Source organism: Schistocerca nitens, chromosome 12 (assembly GCF_023898315.1).
Source record: "Schistocerca nitens isolate TAMUIC-IGC-003100 chromosome 12, iqSchNite1.1, whole genome shotgun sequence".
Lineage (NCBI taxonomy): Eukaryota > Metazoa > Arthropoda > Insecta > Orthoptera > Acrididae > Schistocerca > Schistocerca nitens.
Genome location: NC_064625.1, coordinates 155,148,036 through 155,166,712, shown reverse-complemented (window position 1 = coordinate 155,166,712; position 18,677 = coordinate 155,148,036). Strand labels below are relative to the sequence as shown.

At 40.6% G+C, this 18,677-nt stretch overlaps 1 protein-coding gene across 1 annotated transcript in view; it reads right to left on the bottom strand.

Annotated features, from left to right (window-relative positions):
- The window catches only part of LOC126215376 (intermembrane lipid transfer protein Vps13), a 442,186-nt gene that overhangs the window by 216,266 nt on the left and 207,243 nt on the right, over window positions 1–18,677 (bottom strand). The window contains exons 32-35 of the mRNA XM_049942070.1: window positions 17,867–18,013; window positions 11,597–11,805; window positions 7,237–7,374; window positions 5,819–5,923 (exon numbers count right to left, since the gene is read on the bottom strand). Coding sequence (XP_049798027.1) covers window positions 5,819–5,923; window positions 7,237–7,374; window positions 11,597–11,805; window positions 17,867–18,013 — 599 coding nt within the window. The remainder of the gene's footprint in view (window positions 1–5,818; window positions 5,924–7,236; window positions 7,375–11,596; window positions 11,806–17,866; window positions 18,014–18,677) is intronic.

The following is an 18,677-nucleotide window of genomic DNA, read 5'->3' as shown; positions in this document are numbered from 1 at the left end:
CTTCAGCAACTGAGAGAAGACCCTATGTTTTTCCAATGTGTGCTCTTTACCGATGAAGTAACATTTACTAACCGTGCTAATATAAATTAGCACAACATGCACTACTGGGCAGCCGAAAATCCACACCGGTTTCATCAAAGCAACATCAATGGCCGTGAAACATAACTGAATGGTGCAGCATCATAAGAAATTACATTGGGGGATCTTATTTCATCTCAGGCATTCTCAACGGACGTTTGTATGCACAGTTTCTGACGAACATTTTGCTGGTTCTTCTACAGGAGGTACGACTGTATATTCAACAGTGTATGCGGCTGCAACATGATGGTTGTCCAGCACACTCAGCCCATGCTGCAATGCAGATACTGAATATGAACATTTCTGGACATTAGGCAGGACAAAATTCTGTTAGCAAATGGCCTGCAAGGTCCCTCGATTTGACTCCTCCTGATTTCTTTCTTTGGGGAGCACTCAAGGATACAGTCTATAATGAAGCCCCCAACTACGACACACAATATATGTCATCAAATCGCCAGTGCATGCTCTACCATATCATCCACTGTAATTACATCTGTTCCTCATTCTCTCGAACGGTGATTGCAAATGTGCCTTTCAGTCCATGGTAAATAGTTTCAACATGTGCTTAAATAAAGGATAAAGTTATTATTTTGGAAAACAAAGTTTATGTTACGTGATTTGGGTGGTTACCAAATCATTGTTAATAAATTGTTTATTTCATTTGTGTGTGTGGCAAATTGTTTACTTCATTTTTGTGTGTACGAATTGTGTTGCAATGCCAAATAACTCAACAGTGTGTATTGAACATAGCTTGTAACACTGTTGTTACCTTACGTTCTGCATGAAATGACATTTCATTTAGAAAAATATTTATTTTGCAGTATACAGGTGGACACCATAAAATTTTCAATAAAATGTTTAGTTCAAAGAATGTATCCCAAATGATATAATTTAGAGCAGTGTAGGTAGAAACAGTTGCCTGACAGCGTGTATTTTACCTGTAAGGAGCACGCAGCCACTACAGGAAAAGACATGTCAGACCTTCCTCCCAACATTTGGATATTTCATACAGTAGTTGTTTATTGTAGCATAGAAGACATCTTTATTTTTGAAGAATGACCAGCTGACTTCTTTGTTTCAGCTCACCTAAATCTGGGAGGATACACAAATGAGAAATAGTCTTCTTAAGCCCTTTCTGATACACTAAATGCTAGCCCATGTTGTATTTCAATATACAGCATTCATAGGTTAACCTGCATCTATGTCATAATTTGGTTCAAGAGAAAATAAAGCTTTATTCTTGTAGCATAAGATAGGCCTGCACTACACAACTACGCAGCCTGGTCCGAGTCACCTGCTTGGCAGTGTTTGCACCGCAAATGCCATTTCTGGCCACCGTGCTCACACATTTTAGGGCATCTCTCTCTCTCTCTCTCTCTCTCTCTCTCTATTTTTTTTTTTTATTTTTTTTTTTTTTTTTTTTTTGCAGCAGGTTTCAATGTCAACATTAAAAATTGCTATATCACTGTAATTTTCTTATCAAGAGCTATCAAATGCCATTATAAAAAATATAGGGTTGCCATTAAAAAAATAGTACTTATAATATCCCAGTCAATGTTAATGCTAAAAACTTTTACTCAAACGAAAACATACATGCCCCTCCACACTCTAACAGTCGCCAAAAACCATGTTTTGATATATGTAACCCTTCATGAAATAAAAAGGGAGTTACATCTTATTTGACTTACCCTATATATACTTTTAAGCAAAAATCATATATACAACATTCTTCTATTTTGTTTCCTTCTTCACAATCGGTTTTAACAGGAAAGAGGAAAATTTTATGTATGGACTACTGGCTTATAAATAGAATACTACTATGGAATCTGAACTGTCTGAAATTTTGTAATCCTACCCATTTGTAGATTAAAACTATGTGAAATACTGTCACTGAAGCTACTATCCTCAAAGATCTAACAGCTGGGTAAATTTTTGATTGGGAATACAGTAGTTATAAAAGATTTTATTTGGTGTAGAGGATAACCTGTACAATTCCAACATTTCTGTTATATTTTACTACTTGTTTGAGTTATCCCTCTGGCAACATCTGACAGACAGGTTTCTCACAGAACTGGTGCCATTTGTCATTAGACATCTCTCTTTTAGGGATGACAAATACAAGGCATTTCAGCAGTCGTCTTCCCACATTCCATAAGGAAATGGAACAGAAAGGGGGGGGGGGGGGGAAGTGGGAGGGGGGGGGGACAAAATGGAGATATTGAGCCAACATCTCCCAGGCAGACTTTGCAATCCACAAGCAGACAGCCAGGGCTGCTACCTGTGAAATTCGAACATGTCTGAACAGAAAATTGCTTAGGTAATACAACGCAAATCGTAAGCCCAGTAAAAAGGAGCGCTGTGTTATCTGTACATGTCACAAAGCAGTGCCTCTTTACAGCAAAACCTGGCAGAGCAAGTGTAAATACTGCCTGCTCCTTGAGAACTATTCTACACCAGCCGCTGACCCGCTGTCGGTTATCTGGCCCCGTCTACAACTAGTTGATGCCCCCACAAGGCAGTAGTCTACAGGCTGCATCTACACCTGATGCCACCACTGTCTGAACAGGCACCTTCCAGCTGGGGCATCCTCCACAGGGTGTATACATGGACAAAGAAAAAAATTCCCAGATTTTTCCCGGATATCCTGGTTAAAAAAAACTTTTTCCCAGGCGAAAATACAATTTTTCCGTGCTAAGTGACAGTAGGTTTTCCGTAGATTTTCCCCTTGGATGTGTAAAAATTATCAATCCTTTGAATGGGTAACATTTTATACACTGGAGTAGAACTTCCCGGCACTTTAGTGAAAAAGAAGGGAGAGAAGTTTCGGAACAACCTTTGATTGGGAGGGGGGGAGGGGGGGGGGGGAAGAGACACACACACACACACACACACACACACACACACACACACACACACAGAGAGAGAGAGAGAGAGAGAGAGAGAGAGAGAGAGAGAGAGAGAGAGAGGGGGGGGGGGGGGGTAAGTTTTGGAAAGACCTTTCATGCACAGCAACACATACGCTGCATATTCTCGTATTACGAAAGTATAAATTCGAATTGCACCCAACACAGCACATGAGTTTGCGTAGCGTCAAAATCGAGATTGCGATGCCCTTCTGTGTACCAATCATATCTCATGCCACGTGATCTCACCAGCCAATGACAGCAGGTACTCAAAGCAGAGCACATATGTTGTAGTCAGCCAATAGCAAGATCATTGTTAAGCAGCATAAACACACAAAAAGAAAACATTAATGGTAGACAATAATGTACACAGTGTAGCTACATGAGAAGCTAAGCTTTCACATGTGATATTGATTTTTTTTTTTTTTTTTTTTTTGGGCGTGTGTTATACTTTAAGATACATCACACAAATGTGCCAGTAAATTTAAAATAATGACATAAATGTCTGGTCTTCTAGGCTCAAAACTATTCTAAGTGGTTGGTCCTTAAAGTGTTAAGTTTTAAATGAGAGTCAAATGTTCTGTGATTCAAGAAATTCATCCCACATTCTCACACAAGCATAATTCGTCTTGCTAAAAGGAAATTTACTTTGAAAGTAACACTTTTCAAACCACCATTCACAGTACTTTCCTGAGACTGTTAGAAATAGGTTCATTTTAGCAGAGCACCAGAGCACCAGAAAACAGGTATTACTGCGTGTGCGCAGCTGCGGTGATTTTGGAAGCCCACAATGTATAGTGCATTAAGAGATACACTATGCCATAAAAGCAACAGGACATCAGCTAATACTCCAAGAGCATCAGAATTTCGTAAACCATACTAAAATGCATAATTCATCGCGAAGTGCACACTGGCTTGTCCAGATTCACAATGAAGTAGGCCCCATCTGATATTAAGCTTTTCAGTGTGGTTTTTGAGATGTAAATTTTCTTGGAGCACCAGTACTGTACTATCTCATGTTTGGTTCTTTATTATGGCCTAATGCCATACATGTCAGAAGATGAAAACGTGCACTTGAAATTCGGCGAAAAAATTGGAACTAGCCAAGACTGCGGAATGAAATGCTTCATTTCAAATAAATTGATTACCTCAGTGGAAAAGATTAATAAAGCCAAAGTTCTTTAGCAAACTAACAAAAATAACTTCAGTGTTCTGCAAGGTGATTAATGCTTGACTGCCAAAAAACATGGAAACAAAATAAAACCAGAAAACAAACTAATAATATATTTTTGCCATCTGTAATTATGTGAATGTATTTTAATTAACTCGATAGCTCCCAGCCATTGAAATACATTTTGTTTTCATTTGACACGGGAGCTGTAAACGAAGAGGAAACGGCAAAATCACTTAAGTAAACAAGGGTCACGTGGAGACTAGCCCTCCCCCCCATACCCCACTACAACTCTGTGCCTGCACAAATCTGGCAGCTAGGGCGCGCCAGAAACATTTTCCTTGTTAGCATCTGGCTGCTTGTGGCTACTGCCAATACAGCTAACAGCCACACTTCAAGTAGCCGGAAGTGGCAGGAGGTATCGCTCATACGCGAGTCAACCACGCACGCACACGAGCCCGCTGGCAACTACTCGAACAAACCTAATGTAAACAATTGCAGCGTCACACTCACAGAAAGAACTTTATTGTTAAGAAGTATTACATAGTCTTTACCCTATGGCCATTGACAGATTTTTGCTGTTTGCAGATGCTTGTGCGCGCACGGTGTTTTTGTTGTAAATGTAGCATTTCCTTTGCAACTAAAGTTTTATTTTTTTTATTTTTGTCTCTCGTTTATGTTGTATTGCTGCAGTATTATTCTCCAGTAGCAGGATACAGTAACATCTTTTGCTAGAGTATTAGTTCTTACCAGTCAAAATTACATAAAACTAATTGAAAACTGAAACAATGAAAAATTCCCGGAATTCGGAAAAATTCCCAAGTTTTTCCTGGTTTTCTCCCAGATGAAAAGATTCCCAGCTCTTTCCCGGATTTCCCGGGTCACATACACCCTGTTCCAGGATGTCAATGACCGAGTTCTGAGCATCTCTGACACATCCTCAGTTTGCAGTCTGTGTTGGTGCACCTCTCACCTGACCTATGGTGAACTGCAGACTGACTGCACACTTATGCTCAACTGTAGGTGGGACATCTGATGTAGCCTCATGCTCATCAGGGCACTCTCAATGCTTCTCACCTTCCCGTCTGACGCACTTTCACCTGATGTTGCTGCGCATTGCAGTGTATTGTATTTTGCCGAGGTGAGCTCCACCACGTGCAGTCGATGCACATCGTCGAGATGCCAACTTAGGTGGGTGATCGTGTCTGCCCCCAAATAAAATACATGACAGCACGGCATTTCTGATTCTGTAACCACCAAAATACGGGTTTTTTGCACCTTCCACCCAGCTCATTTATGGAGTCAAAAAAATGGTTCAAATGGCTCTGAGCACAATGGGACTTAACATCTATGGTCATCAGTCCCCTAGAACTTAGAACTACTTAAACCTAACTAACCTAAGGACATCACACAACACCCAGTCATCACGAAGCAGAGAAAATCCCTGACCCTGCCGGGAATCGAACCCGGGAACCCCGGCGCGGGAACCGAGAACGCTACCGCACGACCACGAGCTGCGGACTTTACGGAGTCGGTACCTATCGGACACTCCTGGCATAGTTATAGAGATAACTTTGGACGACTACTCAAATAACTGAAGGGTTCACCTGCTCGTGTCTTACCTTACCCAAACAACTTAGTCTCTCCACAACTATTTGATGCATACCTTTGAAGTAATATCTATTGTCATGGCTGGAGGTTGGAAAGGTAATTCCTCTACATCCTCTGACGAAGCTGGAGTCTGCACAGGCTCTGCTGCATTCATCGACACCTGAAATGTTGAACAAATTTTAATAGTTAGGTGTAGTTGCAGAATTCTGTGTCCTTTAAAGAGAAATTTTTGAACATCAGCATTCAACAGAGAAGCCATACAAAGAGTTTGTTTACAATCCTATCACAAGAGTAAAAGGAAGGAAAGAAGTAAACGAGACTAGGTTTTAATATACAAATTCAATTATGGAGCACAATCTCAGATACAACAAGGAAGGGGATGAAGTTTGCCGGACAGGTCGAGTCTATAGATGTCTAAACATGTCTGTGACAAGTGACGTGATAATGAACTGCACAAACAGAAATACAACAGAATACTGACAATACGTATTTTACGTCTATATTAATGATTTTGTAATGAAGGAGCATAGCACGATGTCTACTCCGTGCCAAAAAGCAAAAGTCTGGCTGTGAGTCGACAAAGGCAGTCATTGTGATCTCGTGATAATAACTACAGATGTGGCAATGGAACTTGCCAATTTGAAAGCTCATTAAACACGGTGAGGCATGCATATGTTCACCTATTCATGTTTTCAGCATAATGCTAGTTACTGGACGTAACTCCATTGCAGCAAGAAGATGGCAAACACTTTAAGGAACAGCTCATTTGTTGCTTATGTGGCAAGTTGTGTCAGAAAACAGAGTTCTCTAGTTACTGTGGCACTAAACGCAGTCTTGGTGCTAATACTGAACTACAGTGGATCAAGAGCCAATGTCTGACCCGCCTACATTTTAGAACTAGTAGGTAATGATGTTATTGTGGTCTATCCAGGAACTGGTTTGATGCAGCTCTCCATGCCAGTCTAATTTGTGCAGGCCTCTTCATCTCCAAATAACGACTACATCCTGCAGCCGCTTGAACCTGCTTTCTATGGCCAAGCTTTGGGCTCCTACAGTTTTGACCCTCAACAACCCCCTCCTTGCACCATTGCCAAACTGAAAAATCTTTCAACCACAGGATAAATTCTATCAATTGGTCCATTCAATTAGTGAACTTACGCCACAGATTTCTTTTTTTTCCCCAATTCTTCATTAGTCACTTGATCCTAACATTTGCTGGTGTTTAGAGACGAAGACACTTCCTTCTATCTGGTTGCGTAAATCAACAAAATATACACTTCAGGATTTTTCTATACACCACAGTTCAAAAGCTTCTATTCTCTTTTTGTCTGAACTGTTTACCATCCACATTTCATTTATATGCAAGGGTTCATACAGCAAAGTACCTTCAGGAAAGCCTTTCTAACATTTAAATTTATCGATACCGCTGAATGAAGACAATGAAACACGACGAAAGAGATAAGGAAATGTTACCTCTGCACGGAGCTCCCACAGGGCGTGAGACAGCTTGCCATCCTTCAGTACTTCCACCGGCTCTATGAGCGGCTCCCAGAGCGCCAGGTAGCTGTTGTAGTAGGCCATCTGCACACTCAGGTTGCTGTCCACGTACAGCTGCAACACGTAACACACCCTCGCTCTCAGTTTCTAAACATTCTAAGCATACCACAGCTTCCGAGACCGACGTATTGCACGCACGAGTCAACATCGAAGCGAATATACGTTCCAGGAACAGTGCTATCGGGTAGTTGACGAGCAGGACATGGGGTGCCAATCCACTACAGTTAGAGAAGTCCAATTATGCCTCTGGAGCACACCGACTGTGTTAAGAAGTTGCCCCCTGCAGTGAATGAGTCTATGTCGATTGCAGTGGCGTGTCGGAAGCAGACACCAGTGCGGCAACTACACCCGTTCACCAGTACTGCATTCTCTCTCATCTGCAGGGACATTGCCGCATTTGAGGAAAGGGTAGGTTTCTAGGTTTATCCTATCAACCCGATGCACAGCTCACAGACCGTTGGCTCGTATATGATGCGGAAAATGTGTAATGGACACAGGTCATTATGTATACTGAATGGAAGCACCAGGTGAAATATAGAGGTGTTAGACATTCTCAAAACAGAAGAGTCAGCTACTAGTAGTGAGCTCCGCTTTGGACATGACAAGGGTGGGAGAATGCACTGAAATACTGTCATGCAGAACTGAAGCCTCCTTCTAGAGAAAGCCAACGTTCTGACAGAGAATGGCGAGGCCACGAGATCTAGACCATTTGCTGGATGAGCCTTGCACACCAGATGAGCATTTTAAAGTTAATAATCAGACCATTTTGGCTTCAAATTTCTGGACAAGTCTTGCTCAAACAGAAAAAAGATAGTCGAGCATTGTAGTGTCGATAATGCGAGGTTTCTGGGTCATTCTCATGTAGTCTTTAGTTGCTGGAGTCAAGTGAAAGTAGTCTTTTTCAGTGCCTCGAAGAAAGAGAAGAGTTACCAAACAAAACTGTGATCAGTGATAAGACACGAGTTTCCAGTGCTAACAAGGAGACAAAACAATAGTCAATGGTGTAGCGTCTTACCAAATTGCCCAACAAAGCGAAACAGCACACTAAACTATCAGCCAAAATGTTACCACTACCATATTATGGAACACTAAAGGAATCTCTTGACAAGCATGAAAGGACAATCAATTCTGGTGCCTACTGTGAGATATTAAAGATACTGAGGAGAGTCATTCAAAACAAGTGACACAACCCGTCATCTATACTGGTCCCTCTGACACACACTGCTCGGCAAATTCAAGAATTATTGTGCCATTTCAAATGCAACATTTTTGAAATCAGCCCTCCAGCACAACTCGGTTTAATGCAATTTCCACCTCGTTACGCACACAACAAAGTGCACTAAGGTCCAAATGCCTCGACTCAGACGAACAGCTTCGAGATGTCATCTCTGTCTGCGAGCTACGTGTAGAATCGTAAGCAGGTGGAATTTGTCAGCGTGTTAAGTAGTACAAAAGTGCTGTTTTAAGATTTTTGAAATACATCAGTTTTATAGTCTAATGGAAGTTATTTCTGAACTGCGCTTACTTTTTCAAAATTTTAGCTTTTAATCTGAAAGTAACAATTTATGAACTAAAATAAAACATATGGAACATGAATACTGATTTTATGATAGGTTTTTACTCACAGAACACCAGTAGATAGTCACTGAGAAAGATGCAACTCTTGCACAATTTCATATATACCACCTTTCAGCTGTATAAATCTTCGTTTTGCGCCTAGTACTTTTCTGAAGGGAAAAGAAATTTGTAATAACAATGATATCACACAGTAAGAGCTTCTTTTAAAGTCTGAAATATTATGTCAAGTGTAAGTTACTGCAAAATAGTTAAGTATACAGTTAACGCTATGTAAACAACTGAGCCTATAACCACAAGTGTAACAAAGATCAGAACTGTGATGCTGTATACCAATATTGGCTATGACACAATCCAGCAAAACGCACAGGTTAACTACGGTTCACTGATCAGGCAGGGTATGTTAAACTACTTATCTATGTAAAAAGTAGCACCCAAGTTTTTATGTTCAATACTGACCCATTTTTTCATCTATGCTATGTACAACTTCAAACTATAACAGCAGGGTTGGACAAAAAAACATGGAAACTCTGCAAGAAATGCATGCTCGTACATAAAAGTAAATGCTAGAGAAGCCTGCAGGTTGTGCCGTATTATTCGATTACGAACGGCTCCCGTGCAGTATCCTCAGTACTTTGCAAGTGTCAATCGCGGTGAGAACCGTGTTCTGTGTAGTTGTGAGTGCATTATGTCGGGGTTAAGTGCATTCGAACGTGAGCACATTGTTAGTAGCCTTATGATGGGTGCTTCTGTAATGAAGAGAACTGAAATGTTTGGTGTTTCAAGAGGAACCATATTGTAGATTTATACCACATACAGGGGAAGCAGAAAAATATCACAAGCTAAGTACAGACGAGAGTGTGTGCTGAATGATCACGACAGATGGTCACCGGAGAGGATTTTGTCGTAAAATAAGGGGATGGCTGTGGCAAAAGTCACTGCAGAACTTAAAGTCAGCATCTAAACAACACGAAAGGAGCTCCACAAGCTGAGAATTGCAAAGCGAACTGGAGTTCCAAAACCACACAAAGTCATTTGGTCACACGAGTTTCCAACTTCTGTCCACACGGAAAGTGGAGGGATCCGGAGATGTGTGGGACAGCCATATCGTGGTATTCCGTAGCTCCCGTAGTTACTCTGCAAGGTCGCACTACAGCCGAGGATTATGTGACCGTTTTGGTTGATCGATCTCATATTTGTACAATGTTTGTACCCCAATGATAAAGCTGTGTTGCAAGACAACAGAGCCCCTGCTCTTGCAACTCACATTGTGTAGGGCCAGTTTTGTGAGCACCAGGATGAACTGTCACATCTTCCATAGCCGCCAAAGTCACAAGATTTCAATATTACTATTACTGAATCTTTATGGTATAGTTTGGAGAGGAAAATGTGTGATAATTCTCCACCTCAAGCATCATTACCTGAATTTCGCACGATTTCACAGGAAGAATGGTGCAAGATTCCCTCGAAAACCGTGTAGGACCTATATTTATTCATTCCGAGAAAAATGGAGGCCATTATGTATGCCAACGGGTTTCCTATACCGCATCTGGCATGGTAATGTGTTGTGTTTTTGGTGTTTTCATCTATCAGAACCTGAAATCAAAACTAGATGGTTGTAACAGGCTATTTATGTTATATAATAAGATAGGAAAATGAAGTATCCTGTACAAACAGCATGTCACAGAATCTACAAATGTTCAGGCTGTAAAAACTTACTGGCCACCTGCCTTCTTATAAAGACCAGTGTCATAAATATTAAACTGCATTATGCAGGACACAATGGCATCTTTACACGATTACTGTTACAACATGTGTTGAGTATTAGCTCTTTAGGGAGATTTTTCAGGCAACAATATAAAGATACATACAGTCAATATAACCTACAAAATATGAATATAATAGAGGGAAACATTCCACGTGGGAAAAATATATCTAAAAACAAAGATGCTGTGACTTACCAAACGAAGCGCTGGCAGGTCGATAGACACACAAACTAACACAAACAAACACACAAAATTCAAGCTTTCGCAACAAACTGTTGCCTCATCAGGAAAGAGGGAAGGAGAGGGAAAGACGAAAGGATGTGGGTTTTAAGGGAGAGGGTAAGGAGTCATTCCAATCCCGGGAGCGGAAAGACTTACCTTAGGGGGAAAAAAGGACAGGTATACACTCGCACACACACACATATCCATCCACACACATATATGTGTGTGTGTAGGATATTCCGTGTAGGATAATGCAAAACCCCACGCTCCAGTAAACATCACAAAATCCTTGAAGGATGTAGGGACCCTTAAAATGGCCTGAACAGTGCCCCGATTTGTACCGCTAGAGTGTGTCTGGGATTCAATGGGAAGACACTTACTTTCACAGCAATCTCTAGGCATCGATCTCAGCTGACACAGCGTATGTTTCAGACGTGGTAAGAAAGGCCGTAGGATGATATTCATAGGCTGCTTGGTTGCATGCCACAGTGAATAAAAAGAATATGTTTGTGTTCAGGGAAGGGAGAGGGGCCTGTGTCACATTTAATACTAATGTTGATGTTGGATATCATTTCCACATAGGATAAAATTTCCATTATTTGATACCTGTTATGTGATGAACATCTCCACAAAGTTTGACAAATAATTGAACTGGTCCTTCACGATGTAACACTTTCCATTTCCAGCAGTAAACACTCCATCGGAGACCCTACCTGTGAGCTCCAGTTCCTAGCCTCGCCCTGGAACCCCATCTCCAGCAGGATCATCGGCAATGTCCGTGTCCCGATGCCTGCCTCTACAGTGATGACAATGCTGGGTGCGGATATAACGCAGATCTCGTTCTTCACGGGCTTCTCCTCAGGCACCACTGGGGCAACCATCGACTCCCCACTCAGGGCAGCCACTGCATCTTCGCCTTCCTCTGTAATTCACACCTCAGTGTAAGGTGGCCGTATCAGAAATTTCACATAATATCTGGAAAAACTATTAAATGCTACTCGTTTAGCTTAATGAATCAACACTGACACACTCCACAAGCTACTGCTAAGTGCACAGCAGAAAAGTTTTTGATCACCCGTGAGAAAAACTATGTACATTGAAATAAACACATCATACAAACTAAATACAACAAAATAAATTTTCTCTCTATCATTAACCACAACACAATGTGATTTAGACCTTAGCTTCTTCAGAGTATCCACCATTCCCCTCAGACCAACTCCACATGCTCTTGGCATTATGGAGATATGATTTTTAGTGTTTTGCAGATAGTAGTAGTAGTAGCTTTAATCATCTATAGATCTCTTTTTACAAGGCTATAGGACATGTCAAAGTACTTACAAATTTAGATCAATTTAAAAATAAGCTAATTCGTATACACATATATTTACAGACTTCTAGTTAGAGACAATCATTAGATTTACTCCTGGTATACAATACTTTTTTTACATATAACTTATTAAATAATGTAATGCCACAATGTTCACTCATATCTGACTATCAGTCACTGCACACACTATACACTGAGTCAGCGTCCCTCCATAATGAGTGAGATGCTGAGCTCGGAAAGAGGAAGAGTTGTTAGTATTGTGCTATGCATAGCTTGGGGTAAGTATTTCTAGAAAGGAAAAAGAAGGAAAAAAACAAAGAGAAGGTGTTATGTGGAATGTTGGATATTTTATAATCATCATCATCATCATTTATTTGTATAACATTTTTTTCTCTCAAACCCCTACTCTGTTACAGTCCAACATGAGATCTAAGCCAGGTGATACTCTTGCCCAAATCATGTTCTTCAGATCCCCACATTCCTATTTTCTACTAACATACACTCTGCACGACATGGAAGCATGTTTGGAATCATTATACTGCTGCAGAACAAACCCACAACCGATTAGCCTCTTGCCAGAGCGAATCTGATTGTTGATCAGTATCTTCCTTCACTAATGTCCCATCAATTCTCACTAGATCGCTGACTGCATCAACTGCAAAACATCCCCACACCATAACTGAGGCCCCCCCCCCCCCCATGCTTCACTGCGGATGTCACACACTGACTCTTCATACAATCTGCACCAAGTTGATGATCAAAAATTGACGATGGTTTCCAAATACTTCATATATAGATTTTGGACCAATGTTGCACACCCCAGTTTTTATGTTGCTGTACCCACTGAAATCTTTTCATCTTATTTTGTTTCTGTAAAAGGTTTTTTTGGCCACTATGTACCCCTTCAAACCTCATTCCCGAAGACAGCTGTGCACTGTTGAGACAGAGATTGGAGCTGCTTGTACACTATTTACTCCCTCACGAATTTCAGGTGCAGTACGAGTCCTCCAACATTTACTTTGTACACATACAAACCGATCTTCCCTGTATGATGTTACTCCAGGTCTTCAAGATTGCAAAAGCCTTGTATTGGCACAGTTTGCTTGAACTGCTGCAATATGTACACCACTGTAGATTGGGCTATGCCATCTTTTGTTGCCGGCCGGGGTGGCCGAGCGGTTCTAGGCGCTACAGTCTGGAACCGTACGACCGCTGCGGTCGCAGGTTCGATTCCTGCCTCGGGCGTGGATGTGTGTGATGTCCTTAGGTTAGATAGGTTTATGTAGTTCTAAGTTCTATGGGACTGATGACCTCAGAAGTTAAATCCCATAGTGCTCAGAGCCATTTGAACCATCTTTTGTTGCTACTGTTCTACTAGAATGGTCATCTTAATCCAGAGCTACAATTACAAAACATTTTTTTTTAATTTCAGTCTCCTCGTTCTGCCTCATTAGGAGGTAATACGGTATCAACCTGATCAGGTGTACAAACACATTGCTCGATGCACAGAATGTACTGTACAGTAACGCAAACTGATTTCTACACAAACAGCTGAAGGAATGAGGCATATTCGGATGAAACCGTCATAGGTAAAGGCTCCTTAGTGTTGCTGTCGATATTCATCAGCGTCCCTCTAGGCACACAACCAGTCATATACACGACAGAGGTGTTTAGTTTTTACACATTCGTATTTATTTTGTTATATGAACAGGGATATAACATCTTTGAAATGAAATCCCTGTTTTAAACACAAATCCATAGTTGTGATAGGTGATACAAAAGTTTTGATTTGCAGTGTTGTTCCCATTGTAGCTGTTAATAGACCTCCTCCCCCTTCCATTCACGTACAGAGTGCAAGAACAGTGCTTGCTTACCACTTCTGTGACTGCTGTAGGTAATATAATCTTGTCTTTGCAGTCCCTACGGTTGCACCACGTGGAGTTCTGCTGAATGTTCCTAGGTTATTCACTTAATACTGGTTCTCCAAACTCTGTATGTAGGCTTTTGTGGGATTGTTTTAAAACATCTGCCAGTTCAGGCCTTTTGGCAGCTCTGTGATGTTCTCCTGTGGCTAAAAGAAATGACACATCATTTGTTCCGCTGTTCTTTTTGTACACTCAGTATCCTCTGTCAGACCTACTTGGTATGGGTCCCACACACTTTAGCAATGTACTATGACAGGTCATATGAGAGTTTTGCAAGCAGTCTGATTTGTAAACAGACTGCAGTTTCTCAGGATCCTAAAAAATGAATCAAAGTCATCATCTGTGTTACCTACAACTGAGCCTATATACTAATTTGATTTCATATCCCTACAAATCGTTACAGCTTCATATTTGTAGTTGAATTATTCCAATTATATTGTGGTCCTAGGATGTAGATTTTGAGGTGCACCATTTCACATTTCTGAACATAGCAGGTTGACAATTTTTGCATTATATGAAATCTTATCACGATCTGACAGCACTTTCATGCAGTACTTTTTTACGGGTAACTTATACAACTGCACTACGTCTGAGATTGCTATTAATATAGAATTTTTGACTGGTGAGCATAATATTTTATAATTCGTGGGTAAAGCTGTAATGCAATAAAACAGCTGTCAGATGAATCTCAAGAAAGTAAAATAGCACAGCTTTTTATCTGTAGACAGGCAGTACTTGTCTCTTCATCAATTAAATGACAAATTCTGAAATCAGTAGATACAAACAGCAGCTGGGTAATATAAGAGAAGGAGTGGTGACCTTTCTCAAAATAACTACTTTTCTTGTGATATAAGAGGGTAACAAACATTTCTGACCTCAACGTGAAGATAGCAGCACCTGTCAATAGAAGTTGGGATATTTGTTTGCACAAGCATAATTAGGCACTCACCAAAATTTCACCTACTGTGAATGAGTATTTGTTGTTGGATAGTTGTTTCCATGAGTCGATCCAAGTGTTTTTGTGAAAAATGGATAAAACTAAGTATTGCGCTGTCATTAGATTTCTTTTTTGAAAACCAATACGCCTACGCAAATTAAACATGAGTTGAATGCTTTGTATGGGAGGCTCTGCACCACCATTTACCACCATTAAATTTTCAGCAGCTGAATTCAAATATGGCTGTACCAGCTTGGGCGAAGATGAATGTCTTGGGTAGCCAAAAACTACAACACTGATAATTTTACTAGTGAAGCCCACCAAATGGTGCTAGAGAACCACCAAATTAAGATGAGAGAGATGGCAGAGCCTATGAGCATATCTAAAGAATGTGTTTGTCACATATTGACTGAAAATTTAGGAACGAGAAAAGTGACCACACAATGGGTGGCAAGTGCTCTGTGCCGTCTCACACTTCAGTGGTTGCTAGGGCAAAAGTCAACCGACTGCGATCTAGACCCGAGTGACTTATTTTTTGTCCCCTTGGATAAAAATTGTCCAAGGAAGAGAAATTTTCATCAAATGAAGAGGCCATCACCTTCATAAACAACTATTTTGGACAGGTTAAAGAGATGGGAGCATCACTGGGAGATGTGCGTAGACCTGCACAAAGATTCTATTTAAAAATAAAAATGAATTTGAAGAAAAAATGTCCTATTTCTTGGTTGGGTTTGAAACTTTTCAGACTATCATTTTACATACAACCTAGAAGAAATTCTGTTGTATTACCAATTATTGGCATTTCTCCTGTACACTAATAAGAGGATTAGTAAGTATATTACGCAATGAATAAACCACTGTTTGTTCATTATGTGAATCAGTTGTGCATCTGATTCACCATCCTCCCCATTATTGTTTTAGATAAAGAATTTCAGATACTTCACCTAAAAGAAATCCTCGGATGTCAGGTTCAAAGATTTAAGTGACCAAGAGCAGAACACAGTGTCACCATGTACTGTACAACTCAGCTTTGGAATGTGTGTGAACCTTCTGATTCACTGTCTTATGTATTTTATTTTAAAATCTCTGTAATTCTTATTGATCTATGACTATGAATTACACAGAGCCATTTGGAACCACTACATTAATTTTGAAATGCCTCCTATTATAATTTCAGTGCTGCTGCCATTTACAAGTGATTCATTGTTATCCTATGGTAACTAGTCACACTGCATGTCATAAAACGTGCAAGAAAATCATATGCAAGATTTGATCAACTAGCAAACATCATGTTAATGCCACTTACACAATATGTCAGACAAGAATTAGCTCCTAATTCAACACCAGTTGTCTCACAATGTAAACCTGGCACTGTTATACGAGGGCCGTTCAGAAAGTAACCTCCGGTTGATTTAAAAAAATACACCAAGTTAAATAAAAATATTTTAATATATACATCTTACAACTACATCTTTGCACTATTTTTCTACATAGTCTCCATAGCGATTGAGGCACTTATCGTATCTCTTCACAAGCTTTGAAATTCCTTCTGCATAAAAATCACCCGCTTGTGCCTGGAGCCAGCCTGTGACCGCATCTTTGAGCTCTTCGTCGTCATCAAACCGCTGTGACCCGAGCCATTTCTTCAAATGCATGAAGAGGTGATAATCACTTGGCACCAAGTCTGGGCTGTAAGGTGGACGGTTGATAACGTCCCACTTGAAGGACTCAAGAAGGGCCGTTGTTCTGCGAGCAGAGTGAGGACGGGCGTTATCGTGCAAAAAAACGATACCGGAAGTCAGCATACCACGGCGTTTGTTCTGTATTGCCCGTCGTAACTTTTTTATTGTTTCACAGTACACGTCTTGATTAATGGTCATACGACGTTCCATGAATTCAACCAACAACACCCCTTTGGCATCCCAAAACACCGTTGCCATCAGTTTTCTGGCAGAAAAATCTTGCGAGGCTTTTCTCGGTTTGGTAGGCGAATTTGAATGTGCCCACATCTTTGATTGTTCTTTTGTCTCAGGGTTCACGTACTTAATCCAGGTTTCGTCACCGGTCACGATTCTGTTTAACAATGGTTCTCCTTCGTCCTCATAACGTGACAAAGTCTAATGCAGAGGCCATTCTTTGAGTTTTGTGGTGGTCGGTAAGAATTTTGGGCACCCATCGTGCACAGAACTTACGGTAACCCAATCTTGCTGTCACTATCTCGTACAAGAGAGTCTTAGAAATCTGTGGAAAACCAGTAGACAACTCCGACATTGAGAAACGTCGATTTTCACGAACTTTTGCATCAACTGTCTGAACGAGTTCGTCAGTCACCAATGATGGTCTACCACTCCTCTCTTCATCACGAACGTTTTCTCGTCCACTTTTAAATAAACGTACCCATTCACGGACAACTCCTTCACTCATAACTCTCGGTCCGTACACGGCACAAAGCTCACGATGAATAGCTGCTGCAGAATATCCTTTGGCTGTAAAAAACCTTATGACAGCACGCACTTCACATTTGGCGGGGCTTTCTATTGCAGCACACATTTCAAACTGCCACAAAAACTAAACTAGCGCAGGTACGACGTTCACTCAACCACGGCTTGATGCCGACTGCCTTTTGAGTGCGTGAACGCACAGATGGCGTCGCTACTCCCCCCACAACCCGCACTGTGACCAATCGGAGGTTACTTTCTGAACCGCCCTCGTATGTACATGTAATTCATCACTGACAAAATATGAGGTCAATGTTTCCAGCTACAGCAATTTAAATAAGAAAGGTCCAAACCTGTGATGAGAAACCAGTGATCCGTGTCTTTGAATGGTTTTGCTGTCCAGAGATCTGAGTAGTCCGCCTCTTTCTCCTCACTTTCATCCTGTTTTGTGGCAGATGCAGTCAAGGCAGCCTGTACTTTAGTCAGTAACTCAATGGTCGCTGAAAAAATACAAAAAAATTATTGTACACAAATGTCAGAACAGATCTAGAGTGAATGAGTGTACAGCCAGATGACTACCCAAAATGAGACAGCTTCAAAACAGCTGTAGTAATATTTGGGATTTTCTGACCCAAGAAACAACCGCTGCCATATGATCAGATGAATGATGCACTGAAGAAAAACAACTCTCGCAGTAGATGCTAGCTTAATAGTGCCCTTAGTTGGCTTAATTATGAAATAACTAAGTGTAATTTATCAGCTGGTCATCCAGCATTGCAAATTCTTACTTGTCCTTATCCATGTTAACACCAAAACCTTTTGATTGAACCATGTGTGAGCACACCGATGTGAATAGCCACACATACATCCATTATAATAACTACTCAGTGGATAAAATTTTCCTCTGATGCAGATATCTGAGACTACATGCGTGAATTTCCACAATAATAATTACTTTGTGGTTAAAGGACAGCATCACTGTTATGATTTTCATTTATTTAAACTACATGCAACTGATAATTGTTATTAACACAACAAACACTTTTAGAAATGGTGTTCACTCCAACAAAACTTTTGAGTTTAAAGGACATTGACAAACTGTCTATCTAAGAAGATGTCTTCTGCTAATGTGGATTAAATGCCAGTGAATAGATGCATATTGTA